We start from the raw sequence: 15656 nt of genomic DNA, 5'->3' as shown, positions 1-15656 counted from the left end.
CCCCATCCTTCCCCGGCCCCCCGATGGGGGTGCTGTCTATTCACCCACACTCCACAGCCGGTCCATTGCCAAACAGTCACCTTCACCACTGACCTACCCCCCAGCTCAGTCTCCTGCTTCCCTCAGCCCGTGTGTCCGTCCTCACCCTGCAGTGGGGCCTGAAGGGCAAGGCAGGGCTCTACAACCTCTGCCCGGTCCCCCGGGGCCCTTCACTCAGGGCTAAGGCCCGGTTCTGGCTCACCCTGAGGCCCCTCGCCCCGCCCGCCTCGGGCACAGCCGTGTGCCTGCAGCTCCGCTCTCCGACCCCGCCAGGCCCTGCCGGGGCACCTCCCCCAGACATGCCCAGGCTCCCTCCTTCCCTTCCTCCCTCCCTCCCATGACGGCCACTGAGCGGGACCCCACCAGCAGAAAGGGGTTCTCTGCTTTACTCCCCCGTGGCACTAACGCGTGGCCTCATTCCCAGTGATCTGTCCACTCTGCCCACCGTCGCCAGGCTCCCGCTGTGCGTGGCTCCGCGCATGGCCCGGTCCCTGAACGCGGCTCGCCCTGGGTCCCGGGCTGTCACGTGGCACAGCTCCTGGCGCAGCCCTGGCCCCGAGATCGCCGCGGTACTTCCCGCGCCGGCGGCAGCGCCCTCACTCTTTGTCAGTTGATCCGGATATCTGAGGACCTTTGACGTCCATGCAGATTCTGCAGTGTTTGCTGACTTCCTCTGAAGACCGGGCCACGAGGCTGTCTGGGCCACGCTCACGGAGACGCCTGTGTGATGGCCCAGGCCCCACGTGTCCCCACGGGGTTGGCTGTGAATCGCCAATCCGCTGCCCAGGGCCCAGGTCAAATAGGTCAGAGCTGTGACCTGCATGTGCCCAGGACCAGGCCGGCCGCTGGCGCCCGGCTCTGGCCTCAGACCAAGCAGCCCTCCCCAGTGGTTCGGGCCTGGGTGGGAGTCCAAGTGTCCCTGGATGGGGTGGGCTTGCTGGGGGCAGAGGTCAGGAGAGGGCTGCAACCCAACCTGCCCACCACGGTCACAGGCTCCCCAGTGTCCTGTGTCCCTGTCCATCTCCTTCCCCATATCCAGGAGCCCCCAGCGCCCTTTATCTGGGCAGAAGCTGCCCCCAGTCAGGTCCCCCCAGCATGAGGGTGGACGCCCCTTCCCCATCTGCCTGGGGCAGGACCCAGAAATGAAGGGGTGTCCCTGCCAAGGCCAGACTCCACGGGGGCCAAAGGGGTGGGGTGTGAGCCGCAGAGGCCAGCCCTGGCCCCGGGACCTCTTCTGGCCATGTGTCCCCACCCCCGTGGTGACAAATCATCCCCCCTCCCCCCCAGCATCCAGCAGGTGGGGGCCCCAAGCACAGCCTGGAGGAGCCGCCCTGCAGGCAGAGCCGTGGACGCCTCGGGGGGCCGAACCCGGCTCTGTTGCTCTTCCTGACACCACCTGGCCAGGGCTGCGGGTCTGGTGTGGCAGCAGGGACCCGTTATCTGGTTACTCTTGCTGCCTGGTCACAGTTCCAGGCAGGGGAGGGGTTGTGCACTCCTGCGGGGGTGGAGGGTTAGTCACTGTGTTGGCGTCCATCCCAGCCAGAGAGGAAGAGGGGGCTCCCTCCGACACCCGATCCCCCCCGGGGGCAGTGGCGCTGATCAGGGTGCCACCTGCGGCTACAGGGCCAGCCGGTCTCTGGGGCAGCAGCTCCCAGAGCCAGAGGGCCGGGAACTTCCTGCTCCCAAGGAGGGCGTCCCATGGGGGTGGCAGTGACTTCCCTGCCCGGACCTCGTTGCCACGTCCATCCACCTCCCACTCAGGCTGTCTCCTGGGCCCAAGGGGTCGTGGGGTCATGGCTGTGGGAGCGCCTCTGCCCCTACCTGGTCTCTGACAGGGGAGGTCAGGCTGTGAGGTCAGCTCCACTGCCCACACGGCCGGCCGGAGCAAACAGCCGGGTCAGGCGGGCCATGGGGGCCTGGACCAGGGCACCAGGCACTTGGCGCTCAGGACGGGGCAGACAGGGGTGGGAGTGGGCAACGCCGGCCAGCGGGGTGTAAACTGTAAAGGGCGGTCCTCGCCCTCATCCAGGGTCCTGGAGGCCCTGCGGACCTCAAGGGGCGGCCCAGCCTCAGAGGACGTAAGCCACCTCCCTGGACCCCTGAGACCCCTGACTGCTTCCTGAGCCCCTGGCCCAGCCGGAGGCGCCAAGACCACTGTGCTGCCACCTTGTGGCAGTTCAGGGACTGCAGCCCGGTCCTGGAGGTGGGACTTTTGGTGTCACCAGCCCCGGACCCACCCGGCCCCGAGACCCAACTCAGCCTGGCCCCGGTTCTTGTGACCAAGGCAGCGTGAGGTGGACGCAGTGGGCATATCTAACTCCAGGAACCGCAGCAGGGACATGAGGACATGAGTCCAGCTTCCTGTGTTTCCACAGCTGACCTCCAGCAAGCTGCCCTCCCCAGGCCTAGATTCCAGCAGGACTGAGAGCCTGCTCCCACCCCCCATGTTGTCGTGGAGGACAGGTGGTGAGGCATCCGCCCCTGCCCTGCATCCACGCCTGGCCACTCGAGCCCACTGCCCCGTGTCCTCAGGTCCCCGAGGCCTTCTCTGGCCCAGCAAAGGGGCCCCAAGATGCCGGAGCGGTGGGAAGCTCGGCAGGACTGTTAGCCCCAGGCGACCCTGGTGGCCAGCACGGTCCAGCCTGGCAGCGCCCGCCCCGTCGTGGTCCAGGCCAGGCTGGCCTCCCAGCAATGGCCGGGGTCAGCGGGCTGGCACCTGGCCCCGTGGGCTTGTCTGCTCTGCGTGCCCCTTCCTGGCACTCAGGCTTGGGGAGCTCGGGACACCCTGTGCATTCCTGTGCTGGACCCTGCCCCCTGCCCCCCTCCACTGCCCTGTCTGGGCAGCAGCCTCCCTCCATGCCTGGAGAGGGACATCCGTACGGCCCTTGCCCACCCTCCCAGTGCTGCTGTGGGGCTGGGTCCAGCCTGAGGCCAGTGTGTCACCGGGGGTGTCGGGGACTCCCCTGGGGCCTCTGAGGAAGAGGGGGCGGGGTTTTCGAAACTTGGAGGTTCTCAGGGCAGGGGGCAGGGGTCACAGAGGGGAGGGCAACAGCACTGCTGGGGGATTGGTCTCCCTTGGGCCTGCGTGCACACACACAGGTGCACCGCACACCGAGCTTGACTTTGGTGTGATGGGAGAGTCCAGAGATTTATAGAGAGAAGGTGGAGCCTTCCCAGTCTGACGGCTCAGCTGGGTGGACCCGCGGGACTCCCGCCCTCCGTCCAGCCAAGTGCACAGAAGACCAGGCAGCTGGCCTGCCCCGCCCCGGGCCCACGTCTGCCCTCCGACCTGCTCCCGGCTTTTATGGACAAGCTTAAAAATCACACGGAGCCCACGACTTGCAAATGCTCCAAGTGTATTTCCGAAACCGACGGCCCTTTCCTGAGGCCCAGGGCCGAGGCGGGGTGAGGCTCTGCCTCCCAGTGGCCGGCCGAGCAGTCAGTTGCTGCATCTGAGGGACCGCTGTGGATCAGGCCCTTACGTGATGCTGAAGGTTGGGACCAGCAGGCTGGACCCACAGAGGGGCCTCCCCCACCCCCTGCCCCCCGGGCTGGTCCCGAGCAGGCGGCTGCAAGCCCGTCAGGGCCACTGCACACCCGGGGCCGCTGGACTCGGAGAGGGACGAGAGGGGTGGACCGTGCGTCCTAGGCTTGGGTCACCTGGACCGGGGCGCAGGCTCCACTGGCCCTGGAGGCTGAGACTGCCGCGAATACAACCGTTCTTGTGGGCCTGTCCTGGAGGGACAGGGCGGGGCTCCAGCCCGTCTACCGCAAAGGCCGGGGAGCCGGGGCGCCTCTGCCCCAGCGCCTGAGCCCCGCCTCCTGGCTGCGCTCAGCACCCTGCGCCTCCCCTGAGCGGCTGGAGCCCCCGTGGGCGTCGCAGCGCGGGCCCGCGCAGCCGCACTCCCGCACCTCGGTGTGGCTGAAGGCCTGGATGGGGCCGTCCCCACGGCGCAGGGCCACGGGGCGCGCGGAGGCCCGCAGCTCCCGGCAACACCTGCACCCGTGCTCCACGGCGCGGGCCTCCGGGGAGTGCCTGCGGGCGGGGCCGCCTGAGCCAGAGGCCGCGGGGGCGCTTAGCAGTGGCTCCCGCGAGCCAGTCACGGCAGCGGAGGGCCTGTGGTTCCTTCTGAGCCCCCAAAGGCTGGGGGCCCAGCAGCCTCTCAGCAACCACTTGACCAGCAGGCCACCGATGGGGACCCCGAGCCTGGGGTCTCAGTAAAGAGAAGAGTGTGAGTCCAGACAGGCCGCGAGCCGTCCTTGGCCCCCGGCCCCCCATCCTGCCCCTGTCTGCCCGCCCCAGGCCCTGCCCTGCAGGAGCCCTCTGTGGGCCGGGGGTGGGGGAGTTGCGGGTCTGCCCTGGGCGAGTCAGGGACTCACGTACATGGAGGTGGTGTCCCCACAGTTGCCCTGGCAGTAGGTGAGGCGCACGGGCCCCACGGAGCTGCAGCCTCGCTGCCGGAGGACCCGAAGCTCGTGGTACACGGCGCAGGTCGACCCTGGGGAGGGACACGGGAGGCAGCGCAGAGGTCAGCCCTGGCCAGGCGCCCCCCGCCCCCCGCCGCCTCCTGCGTCCCCCCGGCCCTGGCAGACACGCCCACTCACTGTTCTGGGCTGGGGGGTGGGGGCAGGAGAGGCAGCAGCCGTCCTCGCTCAGCCGAGCCTTGTCCTGTGAGGACAGAGATACCGTTGGCGAGGGCAGGGACGCAAGACGGTGGCGCCCACTCCCATGCAGGGCCCCATCCTCCCGTGGCCACTGTCGACCCCCCTGGGCAGGGCAGGGTGGGCGGGCTCCCAGGTCTCACCGCTGGACAGCCGAGGGGGGCACACGCCTTCTTCGTGGTCACCACCACGAGCCCGTCCTGCTGCTTCTCACACTTGTGTGTCACGCAGCGGCTCCCGGGGTCTGACCAGGACTCGCCGGGCTGCAGGGAGGCCCAACCAGCAAGTGAGGGCCCCCCCCAAGGCCCCCCTTCCAGCAGGGGAGGGTGCCGCATCCATCTGTCTGTCAGCCCCGAGGCTCCCGCGGCCTCTGCCCTGCGCCCGCCTTGCACTGACGGCTCCCCAGGGGCCCCAGTGCACCAGGAAGCCATCCATCCAGCACCCCCGCTGTCGCTGTGCGCTCCCGGCAGCCCCCTGTGCAGGGGTGGGGCTGGCCCCCCTGGAGCCTGTGGCTGGCCCCGCCCGGAACTCACCCCAAGGCCCCGTGACCGCTACTCACGTAGAAGAGGTGAGCAGAGCTGTTGCTGGTGTTCATGACACAGGCCACCTGCACGCACTCGCCACAGCATTGCCCACTCTGTGTCTGGTACTCGAAGCCCTGGGAGGGGGGCAGGATGTGTGGCCTGAGCCCCGGCTGGGCGCTGCGTGGGGGTGGGAGTGTGGGTGTGGCCTGAGCCCCGGCTGGGCGCTGCGTGGGGGTGGGAGTGTGGGTGTGGCCTGAGCCCCGGCTGGGCGCTCCGTGGGGGTGGGAGCGTGGGTGTGGCCTAAGCCCGGCTGGACGCTGCGTGGGGGTGGGAGTGTGGGGGGGGACGCTCACCACGGGGCAATGGGTGCTGCAGATCTGGGTCTCACAGCTGATCACGACCGTGTCCGACTGCGGGCCACCGGGCAACTCACACCAACACTTTTCGCACAGGTTCGAGGAGACTATGGTACCAGGCTGGGGGAGTCAAGGCGACAGTGTCTTCCCAGCTGGGCCTGGTGCCCCCGCCCTCCCGGACATCCCCTCCAGGCCTGCCCCCGCCAGGCAGACTCTTCCCCCGAGGTGACCCTCAGTAATGCCTCCTGGTTGGGGTCCCGGTCTTGGGGACAGAGCCCCAAGGCTGCTCCTCCAGGGAGGTCACATGCTCTGGAGGACCCGGCATGGGGAGAGAGAGGCTGGGGACCTTCTCAAGTTCAGGACAGGGGTTGTGGTCCCAGAAGAACCCACTGCTGCTCCAAAGGCCACCCAGGCCCGCAGGGACGCAGCCTCGGGGAGAAGCTGGCAGGACGGGGGGGACTCTGGTCCCTGTGCACCAGGGGGCCTGACCTTCGGCTGGTTCTTACCTGGTACAAGGTGCCGTTGATGCTGCAGACGGTCCGGCCTGCTCGGGGGAGAAGGCAGACCTGCAGACCCACCGTCCCCTTGTCCCGCCAGCCTCCCGAGTGGCAGCTGCCCGCGCCACCACTACAGCATCCCAGTCCCGGGCGACGGCGCATGTTCCCCCCAGCCTGGCCGCCGCTGAGCCAGGACACTCACTGCAGTTTTGGGTCGGGCAGCACGCCCCCTCCTTATAGGCCAGGATGGAGCGCGAGCCTTCCGGGCAGTCCACGGGCGCGGGGCAGTGTGTGGTGTTGCAGACTGCAGCAGACGGAAGGGGGTGTCAGGGCACCTGCCTCCCTCCCAGGCCTGAGTGTCGCCTCTCCCTGGGGGTCTCCAGGAGTACTGACTACCCAGTGGACAGGGGGTAGGCTCCCCAGGGGGTGCCCACGCCACGGGGGACGAGGCTTCTGCTCGGCGCTGACCTCCATGGTACCCCTCACCGTTGAGCCTTCCTGCTGGGGGTCAGCAGCTGAAGCCACATACAGGGAGGGTATGCCCACCACCCTCCTGGGGTGTGCCGCCAGGTGCCAGCACCTCGGGACCCTTCAGGGGCAAAGCTGGCCAGCCCTGAGCCTGTGCATGTGCGCCCCCGCCCGGCCTGGGGCTCACCGCAGGTGTACTGGGGACAGCACTGGCCGGTGTGCAGGGCCGCGGGCACTGGCACGAAGCCGGGCTCGGGGCAGGCAGGGGGCGGGGCGCAGGGCCGAGTCTGGCAGCTCAGAGTCCAGGTGCCGTCCTTGCAGGTGCACTCCTGGCAGCCCACGCTGACAGTGTGGCCAGGCTGTTAGGGGAAGGACATGGGACACCCGGGCCCATGGCTGAGGGCCTGCAAGGGGTCTTCCAAAGTGTGGGCGGGGCTGAGGGCTGCTGGGGCTCTGGGAGGCCCATGGGGGCCAGGAGGCGGGGTGGGAGGGGGTTGTGCGGGCGACCGGCCTCCCTCCCCACCGTCCCCACCTTCACTGTGTGGGAGCAGGGTGGGGGGTTGTCTCCAGGGAGGGCGGGATGCGGCCAGCCTTGGGGCCAGCACCCACCCTCCTCCAGGGCCGTGCAAGGAGGCCTCCTGAGTCTTTGCTCAGGAAAACCGGGCCCCTCCTCTGAGTCCCCCGAGGGTGCCACACTCACCTCCACAGGCTCCCCGTCGGGCCCCACGCAACCTGGAGGAAAAGAGAGGACGTCATCGCTGGGCTTCCATGGCCCCCAGCCCGTCACGGGCAGACCCGGTGTCGGGGGCTGGGGGAAACCTAGGCTGTGGTGGAAAGCCCTGGGGTCTGGCTGAGAAGTGCAGAGCCCGAGGGCCCAGTGCGTGGAAGCCCCAAGCCCAGCCCCAGGGACGTACGGCTGCAGTTGGCCGGCACGCAGACCTCTGAGCTCGAGCTGAACAGCGTCATGTCCTCCGGGCAGAAGCAGCCTTCTGTGATGGGAATGGCTTCCGGGAGGGCCCTGTGGGGAGCGGAGGGTGAGCGGGACCATGACCTCCAGGGTGGGGAGAGGCGGCCTGGGGACACAGGGCGGGGTGGGCGTGTCCCAGAGGGAGAGGGCAGGTGCTTACAGGGTATTGGCACTGTTGTTCATGTAACAGTAGGAAGGATTGGACGGGCCGCAGGGCCGGTACACCTTGTCAGCAGGGCAGGTGAAAGCTGTGCGAAGGGTGAGGCCACACCTGAGGCCGGAGGGCACGAGAAGCGAGGCCTGGCCTGGGCCCCGCTGGCTGGAGCTCTTGGCCCAGGCACCTGCTGTGTGCCCTGCACCGCCCAGCCTGTCCGAGCCCTGGACCCCTGCACCCTGGGCCCAGGTGCTCTGACCTGGGTGCCCCTCTTGTCCCTCCAGGAAACAAATGCACTCCATCCTGGGCTCAGCCCTCCTCCTCCCGGAAGCCCACCCTGACCGCCCAAGCCCACCCATGGATTGCCCAGTGTGTCTGTCCCCTCGAACATGCTGATTGCCACCGCCCAGCGGGACGGGGCACTCTGGGGCGGGGGGGGGAGGGGGCACTCACGGCACTCGTGGGCGGTCAGGCCCCGCCAGTCGATGCACACGCTGAGGGACGCGCAGAGGGCGGCGTACAGCTCCAGGCTGGAGCACCTCGTGTCCACCGTGGGCGCGTGGCACTGGTCAAAGGCGCAGGCTTGCTAGTATGGCCACGGGGGGATCACCGAGTGACACGGCTTGAAGACCCTGCAGCACAGAGACACACGGGTCATGGGGCAGCTCCGTGGTGGGGTTGCCAGGCTGTAGGCTTTCCCTAATGAAGGGCCCCGAGGGAGAGGCGTCACTGGGCCGACCTGTGTGCCGAGGGACCCCAGCCTCTGGGGCCATCTGTGTGCGGCGGGGAGGGTGTCTGGCTGCGACACAGCTTTTCTTTCTGCAAATTCTCCGCTGGGCTCCCCCCATGCCCTGCGCACCCGGGTGCTGCCGCCGGCTGAGGACTTATGCCCGGAACCACCATGAGCTGCCTCAGCGCCTCAGAGGCCGACCCGCCACGAGCCCCGCTGGGCTCTGCGCCTGGCGTTCCAGCAGCCGTGACCCCTCTCCCTTGGAGCCCCCTGCAGGCCCGCCCACTTCTTCCTATCTCTGGCTGCGTGGGATTAGCAGGGCTACTCGACACCCCCCACACCCCAGCCCTGCCAGGGAATCTCACTTGCTCAGAATTAGCTGGCAGATTGGCGAAGGTAGGCACGAGGTGGACGTTTTCTTGGGCTCAACTGTGGTGGGCGTCAGGGGAGGCCTGCTGCAGGATGGCTGGCCGGGGTGTGTCACATTCCAGTGGCCGGGCATGTCGGAGCAGGAGGGTACCACCGCCCCCCCGGGCAGGCGGCACTCGTCCTTCTGGTCATTGGTACATGTGCCTGGGGCATGGAAGCAGCGGTCAGTCAGCCGGGGAAAGCAGAGGCACCCTCACCCTCCCTTGGGGCGCTGGGGGCCGGGCCCCAGCGTCTCCGTGCAGCACTCGATGGGTTGCTGTGGGACCTGTCCCCTGACCTCCCTGTGCTTTCTTTTGCCTCCAAGAAGCCAGACCCTGGGGCAGTTCCCAAAGAGGCCTCACGTATGGGCCACATGGCCAGGCCCCTGGGCCGTGTGCCGCACATTCTTGGTGCAGCTGGAAAGCAGAATCACCTGGAGGCTCCGCGCCACACGGGCGGCCTCACCCCCAGCCAAGAATGCAGTTCCTGGAGGGACACACCCGAGGTCGACCCTTCGCACACCAGACACTCCCGGCCAGAGAAAGGGCCCAGAGTGCGGAGGGCCAGAGCAAGGCTGGGCCGGGCGCTCACCGCACTGCCCCTCCGTGTTGTTGGCGAACTTGCTGAAGGGCAGCTCCACAGAGAAGATGAGGCCACTGAACATGACCTGGACACCAAGGGCGGGGATGGTCACGTACATCTTGATGCCGATTTGGGAGACGACAATGCCGTCTTTCCGGAAGCCGGGTCTGACCACCTCACCGTTGAAGATGATCTAGACGGGGACCCAGCAAGGGAAAGAGAACCGGGTGGCGATCAGCCAGTGCCTGGCACCCCGAGTCCACCCGGCACAAATGGGGGCTGCCCGGAGGGCGTCCCCACCTCATTGGTCATCACCCCTCCGACGGGCTTGCGGGTCAGCACGACGCGGTCCTGCTGGTACTCGATGATGATGGACTGTAGGCAGGGCAGCCCATCCTCAGCATCACAGAAGTAGGTGTCGATCAGCACCCGGAAGTGTCCGAACACGGGCACGATCTGCTGTACCAGCACATACGTGCAGTTCTCCAGAAACGTGTAGTACGTACCATCAAAAGTGACGTAGTGGGGTTTGCCCCAGCGGCTACACACGCCTGCGGGAGGATGAGCCGCCTTACCTGGCCGCACGACGGGCCTCCTCCCACCGCCCCGGGGCTCCCGCAGGGGCAGGTGTGTCCCGCGCCAAGCGGAGCAGGCGACTGCCCTGTTGTCGGGACCCACACGCCAACAGCACACAGAACTCTGTCCAGTAGGTGCCCAAAGAGGCCGAGAAGTGGGACCAGACTCCGGACGCCCCCTCGCGCCTGCGTGGCCCGGCTGCTCTGGGCTTGGGCAGGGTTCCGCCGGGCACCTGGGGAGGAGGCTGGGCCCCACCACCGCTGCCCTGACCTTGGGAAGTCCTTCCTGGGTCCCATTGATTCCGTCCTGCCTTCTCTGCCATGGCCGCCACCCCCGGCCCCGCCCACTCACACTTGCACTCGTAGGATGGGCAGCAGTCCTCCGGGTGGGCCACTATCACAGCGGGGTAGCCGTTGGCGCAGGTGGGCTTCTGCCTCTTTGGACACTGGCGCGCTCTCACGGTGATGACCCCGTTGCCCGCACAAGTGGCCTCAGAGCAGTTGGGCATGGCCCAGGTTTCGCCATTCTGCGGAAGCAAAGACTGCTCTGACGTGGCGCCCACCCCTCGGGGCTCAGGGCTCGCCTGGGTCTCCGGGGAGAGAAGAACCACCAGGATTGGGACCAATACTCACACCAGGCCTCTCCTCCCCCAGCACCCCCTCGAGCGCCCGGCCGACTGGGAGGGGCTCCGGGTGTTGGAGGTTGCCCCCTTCCCCCTCTGCCCATTTCCACCCACCCACCGTTTCCACTCCTTGGCCGTTTGACCCTGTCCGGAGCATCAGTCACCTGCTCTAGCCCCCTTTATAGGCAACAGATTCTCAACCTCGGGCCCCACGCTCCTGGCGCCCCCTCCCAGAAGTTCTGGAGGACCAGAAATGGCCGCTCGCCATGGTCAGCCTACGTCAGCCAAGGGGCCACCAATGGCCGCTCGCCATGGTCAGCCTACGTCAGCCGAGGGGCCACCAATGGCCGCTCGCCATGGTCAGCCTACGTCAGCCGAGGGGCCACCAATGGCCGCTCGCCATGGTCAGCCTACGTCAGCCGAGGGGCCACCAATGGCCGCTCGCCATGGTCAGCCTACGTCAGCCGAGGGGCCACCAACCTTCATGCACCCTTGACGCCACAGCCTACTTTGAATGATGCGGAGGGTCCCTGCCCTGGCCGCCACGAGCCCCTGAGAAGGGCAGAAAAGGTGAGGTTACCGTTCTTGGGGGGACTGCATTTGGGCATCCTCCCTGAGTAACGGACACAGAGGCAGAAGGGGAGGACACTGGCGTGGAGGTGGCCGGGGCGGGAGGTGGTCTGCTGGTGGGACAGGTGTGGTCGGTCCGCCTGACCACGTGGCAGTGCAGGCTGCAAAGGGCATAATAGCAGTGCCCGGAGAGGTCCGTCTGCTGGTAAATGATGGATCCTGCAAGAAAAGGAACAGGAGGGCACTAGGAGAGCCAAGAAGCGATCACCAGGAGGGACTCTAACCAGGCTGGTGGTCCACCTGGGTGCTGGGCTGGCAGGTGGCCTTCCTTCCCAGGTGTAGATGGCATATCCTCAGAGACGGCTTACTGCCTTCCTATACAAAAGACCTAGCCCTTTCGCAAAGACAAGGCACCCCTCCCTCCCCTTAACACCATAGTTTTGTGAACAGGACAACAGTGACCAGGGTCAGCACACACCACACACCCAGGTAGAGTACACATACCTGCGGAGTATAACCTGGATGCCACACTGCAGTAGCACGTGGATGTGGAGGGCGCTGCGGAGCTAGGGGAGGTCACCAGGGAAACCGTGGGGGTGGTGGACTCTGGAGAGAGTGAGGGCTGGGGACTTGCAGTCACAGAGCTGACAGGGCAGCCTTTCTGGGGCTCACAGCACAGCATGCGCACCTCGTAGTTGAGGCACATCCTGAACTTGCCCTTCTGGTCCCGGTTCCGACACACCAAGCCCACTTCCAGGCTGCACTGCACCACCTGGCCCAGCGTCTGGATGCCGACGTCTGGGTGGTTCTCGGCTCGGCACTCCAGGGCGCTGATGTATTCGGGTCGGCGGCAGATCTTCTCTCCTCTTCTGACGATGTTGCTGTAGGTTTCAAAGTCTCCTCCGTGGGGCCCAGGAGATGGGAAGTCCTCATCGAACCACTTGGTCCACGTGCACTGTGGCTGGCAGGAGGTGGTCCAGGGTTGGGAGTGGGTTGTTTCAGGTATAGAGACAAAAGTTGTGCTGGTTGTAGGAGCGGTGGTTGGGCCCATTGTCTCCACAGTGGTGGTGCTGGTTGTAGGAGCTGTGGTTGGGCCGGTTGTCTCCACAGTGGTGGTGCTGGTTGTAGGCGCTCTTGTTGGGCTGGTTGTCTCCACAGTGGTGGTGCTGGTTCTATGAGCTGTGGTTGGGCTGGTTGTCTCCACAGTGGTGGTGCCGGTTGTCTCCACAGTGGTGGTGCTGGTTGTAGGAGCTGTGGTTGGGCCGGTTGTCTCCACAGTGGTGGTGCTGGTTGTAGGAGCTGTGGTTGGGCTGGTTGTCTCCACAGTGGTGGTGCTGGTTCTACGAGCTGTGGTTGGACTGGTTGTCTCCACAGTGGTGGTGCTGGTTGTAGGAGCTGTGGTTGGGCCGGTTGTCTCCACAGTGGTGGTGCTGGTTGTAGGAGCTGTGGTTGGACTGGTTATCTCCACAGTGCTGGTGCTGGTTGTAGGAGCTGTGGTTGGGCCGGTTGTCTCCACAGTGTTGGTGCTGGTTGTAGGAGCTGTGGTTGAACTGGTTGTCTGCACCGTGGTTGCACTGGATGTGGCCTCATGGAAGGTGGTCCCTGTCTGGCTGGTGACACTCACACTTGAGGTGCTGGGAACTGTGACACGTGTGACAGGGCAGCCTTTCTGGGGCTCACAGCACAGCATGCGCACCTCGTAGTTGAGGCACATCCTGAACTTGCCCTTCTGGTCCCGGTTCCGACACACCAAGCCCACTTCCAGGCTGCACTGCACCACCTGGCCCAGCGTCTGGATGCCGACGTCTGGGTGGTTCTTGGCTCGGCACTCCAGGGAGCTGATGTATTCGGGTTGGCGGCAGATCTTCTCTCCTCTTCTGACTATGTTGCTGTAGGTTTCAAAGTCTCCTCCGTGGGGCCCAGGAGATGGGAAGTCCTCATCGAACCACTTGGTCCACGTGCACTGTGGCTGGCAGGAGGTGGTCCAGGGTTGGGAGTGGGTTGTTTCAGGTATAGAGACAAAAGTTGTGCTGGTTGTAGGAGCAGTGGTTGGGCTGGTTGTCTCCACAGTGGTGGTGCTGGTTGTAGGAGCTGTGGTTGGGCTGGTTGTCTCCACAGTGGTGGTGCTGGTTGTAGGAGCTGTGGTTGGGCCCATTGTCTCCACAGTGTTGGTGCTGGTTGTAGGAGCTGTGGTTGTGCCGGTTGTCTCCACAGTGGTGGTGCTGGTTGTAGGAGCTGTGGTTGGGCCGGTTGTCTCCACAGTGCTGGTGCTGGTTGTAGGAGCTGTGGTTGGGCCGGTTGTCTCCACAGTGCTGGTGCTGGTTGTAGGAGCTGTGGTTGGACGGGTTGTCTCCACAGTGGTGGTGCTGGTTGTAGGAGCTGTTTTTGGGCCGGTTGTCTCCACAGTGGTGGTGCTGGTTGTAGGGGCTCTTGTTGGGCCGGTTGTCTCCACAGTGGTGGTGCTGGTTGTAGGGGCTCTTGTTGGGCCGGTTGTCTCCACAGTGGTGGTGCCGGTTGTCTCCACAGTGGTGGTGCTGGTTGTAGGAGTTGTGGTTGGGCCGGTTGTCTCCACAGTGGTGGTGCTGGTTGTAGGAGCTGTGGTTGGGCCGGTTGTCTCCGCAGTGGTGGTGCTGCTTATAGGCACTGCGGTTGAACTGGTTGTCTGCACCGTGGTTGCACTGGATGTGGCCTCATGGAAGGTGGTCCCTGTCTGGCTGGTGACACTCACACTTGAGGTGCTGGAGACTGTGACATGTGTGACAGGGCAGCCTTTCTGGGGCTCACAGCACAGCACGCGCACCTCGTAGTTGAGGCACATCCTAAACTTGCCCTTCTGGTCCCGGTTCCAACACACCAAGCCCACTTCCAGGCTGCACTGCACCACCTGGCCCAGCGTCTGGATGCCGACGTCTGGGTGGTTCTCGGCTCGGCACTCCACCGCCCTCGGTGCTCGGCAAACCCGGTACCCATAGGCACGGAGGTTCTCCAGCGTGTCGAAGTCACCGCTGTCTATGCCCCATCCCGGACGGCTGACATCCAGCCATGGCGACCACTGGCATTCCTCCCCACAGCGGGGCCGGGACGAGGGCGGGGCGGAGGCTGTGGGAGGGGTTGGTCCAGGGGATGTGCCTGGGGTGGTGGCCGGGGCTGAGCTCGGAGCGTGTGCTGTCTTTTCGGACGGGCTGGGGTGTGTGCTGGGTGGAAGCGTCGAGCTCACGACTGAGGGCAGGAGAGAAAGGGCGAGCGTCAGGGGCCAGGGCTCCCCACACTCCTTGAGGACAGCCCCCCCGCCCCCTCTGTCAGTGTCAGCTGCCTGTCTGTCTCCACCCATGACGGGAACTTGGGAGACAGGGCAGTCGCCAAGCGTCCGGGATATGCCCAAACCTGGCAAGGGTAAAGCTCACTGCAGCTGAGTCAAGGGGCGAATTAAGCGCCCCGGAATCTAAAGCCAGAGCTACAGGGGCTCTTCACCCTCGGGGGAAGCTCTAATAAGGCCCTAAGTCACCCTTAGAAGAGGTTAGGACGCGGAGGTGCCTGGCCCTGGTGCGACACAAGGCGATCGGAGAGCAGTGGATCCAGGCAGGGACTCCCCAGCCGGCTTCCCGTGGTCCTCTCCCCAGGAGCTAACCTGGGGTACCTTTGCTCACAGCCCCTGCCCCATGCTGGGTGCCGCAGCCCTGAGAGCATGACTGGGGACACGGGTCCTGCCAGCCTCGCGGTGGCTGCGGGCTGACCGGCACAGGGACATGCCCTCTGTCCCGTCCCGGCTCCTTCCTGCCGCTCGGGGCCAGGGGTGGGGGGACGGCACCACCCGGTCGGCACCCCGCCTGTCTGCCTTACCGATCGGTGTAGAGAAGGCGAAGGTGGTTTGGGGGGTGGGGGTGGTAGTGTTGCAGTCTTCGACCCTCCTCTCGATGGTGCCGTTAGCCCCACAGTGGGCGAAGATGCAGCCCCCCGTGCCGTCTGTCGTGTGGTAGATGACTTCCCTGGGACGGAAGCGCCTCCCGTCGTAGGTGCAGACACAGGCTGTGGGGAGGACAGCAGCCAGGCGGTTAGGGGGCCGGGGCGCAGGCGGGGACCCAAGACCCCGGGCGCAAGGAGGGCCGCCCACCACTCACCCTCAGAGTGGTAGGTGCACTGCACGCCGCTCTCGGTGCAAACGCTGGCGACAGAAGGGAGATGAGTCTGGGGGTGGAGACTCACCCAGGGGCAGGCAGGCAGGGGAAGCCCCACTGGGGTCCCTGGGGGCCACGCCTCAGCCCCAGAGGTCACGCCCTCTCAGGGAGCCCTTCCTATCAATGACCAGAGAAGTCAGCTCGAGCATGGCCACTGAGCCCCCTGGACCTTCTGAAGGCCACTCCCTCTCCAGGGTGTCTTCCCAGAGGTCCTTGGGCCGTGTCATGACTCAGCTTCCCCTCTGGCCCCTTTCTTCACCCCCAGACCCCCCACCCTCATCCTGCATAAAGGAAGCTCCCTGTTGGACCCCACAGAAAACCCAGGC

General features: G+C 66.1%; 2 protein-coding genes across 2 annotated transcripts in view; both read right to left on the bottom strand.

Moving 5' to 3' along the window:
- MUC5B (mucin 5B, oligomeric mucus/gel-forming) overlaps positions 1-15656 on the bottom strand; it is an 80146-nt gene that overhangs the window by 50815 nt on the left and 13675 nt on the right. The window contains exon 16 of the mRNA XM_067751783.1: positions 11456-11462. Coding sequence (XP_067607884.1) covers positions 11456-11462 — 7 coding nt within the window. The remainder of the gene's footprint in view (positions 1-11455; positions 11463-15656) is intronic.
- Positions 3474-10471, bottom strand: MUC5AC (mucin 5AC, oligomeric mucus/gel-forming). Its single transcript, XM_067749718.1, is given in 20 exon segments — positions 3474-4075; positions 4424-4538; positions 4645-4708; positions 4845-4955; positions 5251-5334; positions 5336-5359; positions 5579-5701; positions 6088-6125; positions 6281-6382; positions 6734-6905; positions 7247-7278; positions 7461-7564; positions 7674-7720; positions 7722-7761; positions 8126-8299; positions 8763-8970; positions 9397-9541; positions 9543-9580; positions 9688-9843; positions 10315-10471. Coding segments are annotated over 20 exon segments (2205 nt in total). The 3' UTR covers positions 3474-3804.

This window comes from Pseudorca crassidens, chromosome 9 (genome assembly GCF_039906515.1).
Source record: "Pseudorca crassidens isolate mPseCra1 chromosome 9, mPseCra1.hap1, whole genome shotgun sequence".
Taxonomy (NCBI): Eukaryota; Metazoa; Chordata; class Mammalia; order Artiodactyla; family Delphinidae; genus Pseudorca; species Pseudorca crassidens.
This window is presented reverse-complemented; position numbering and strand designations above follow the sequence as displayed.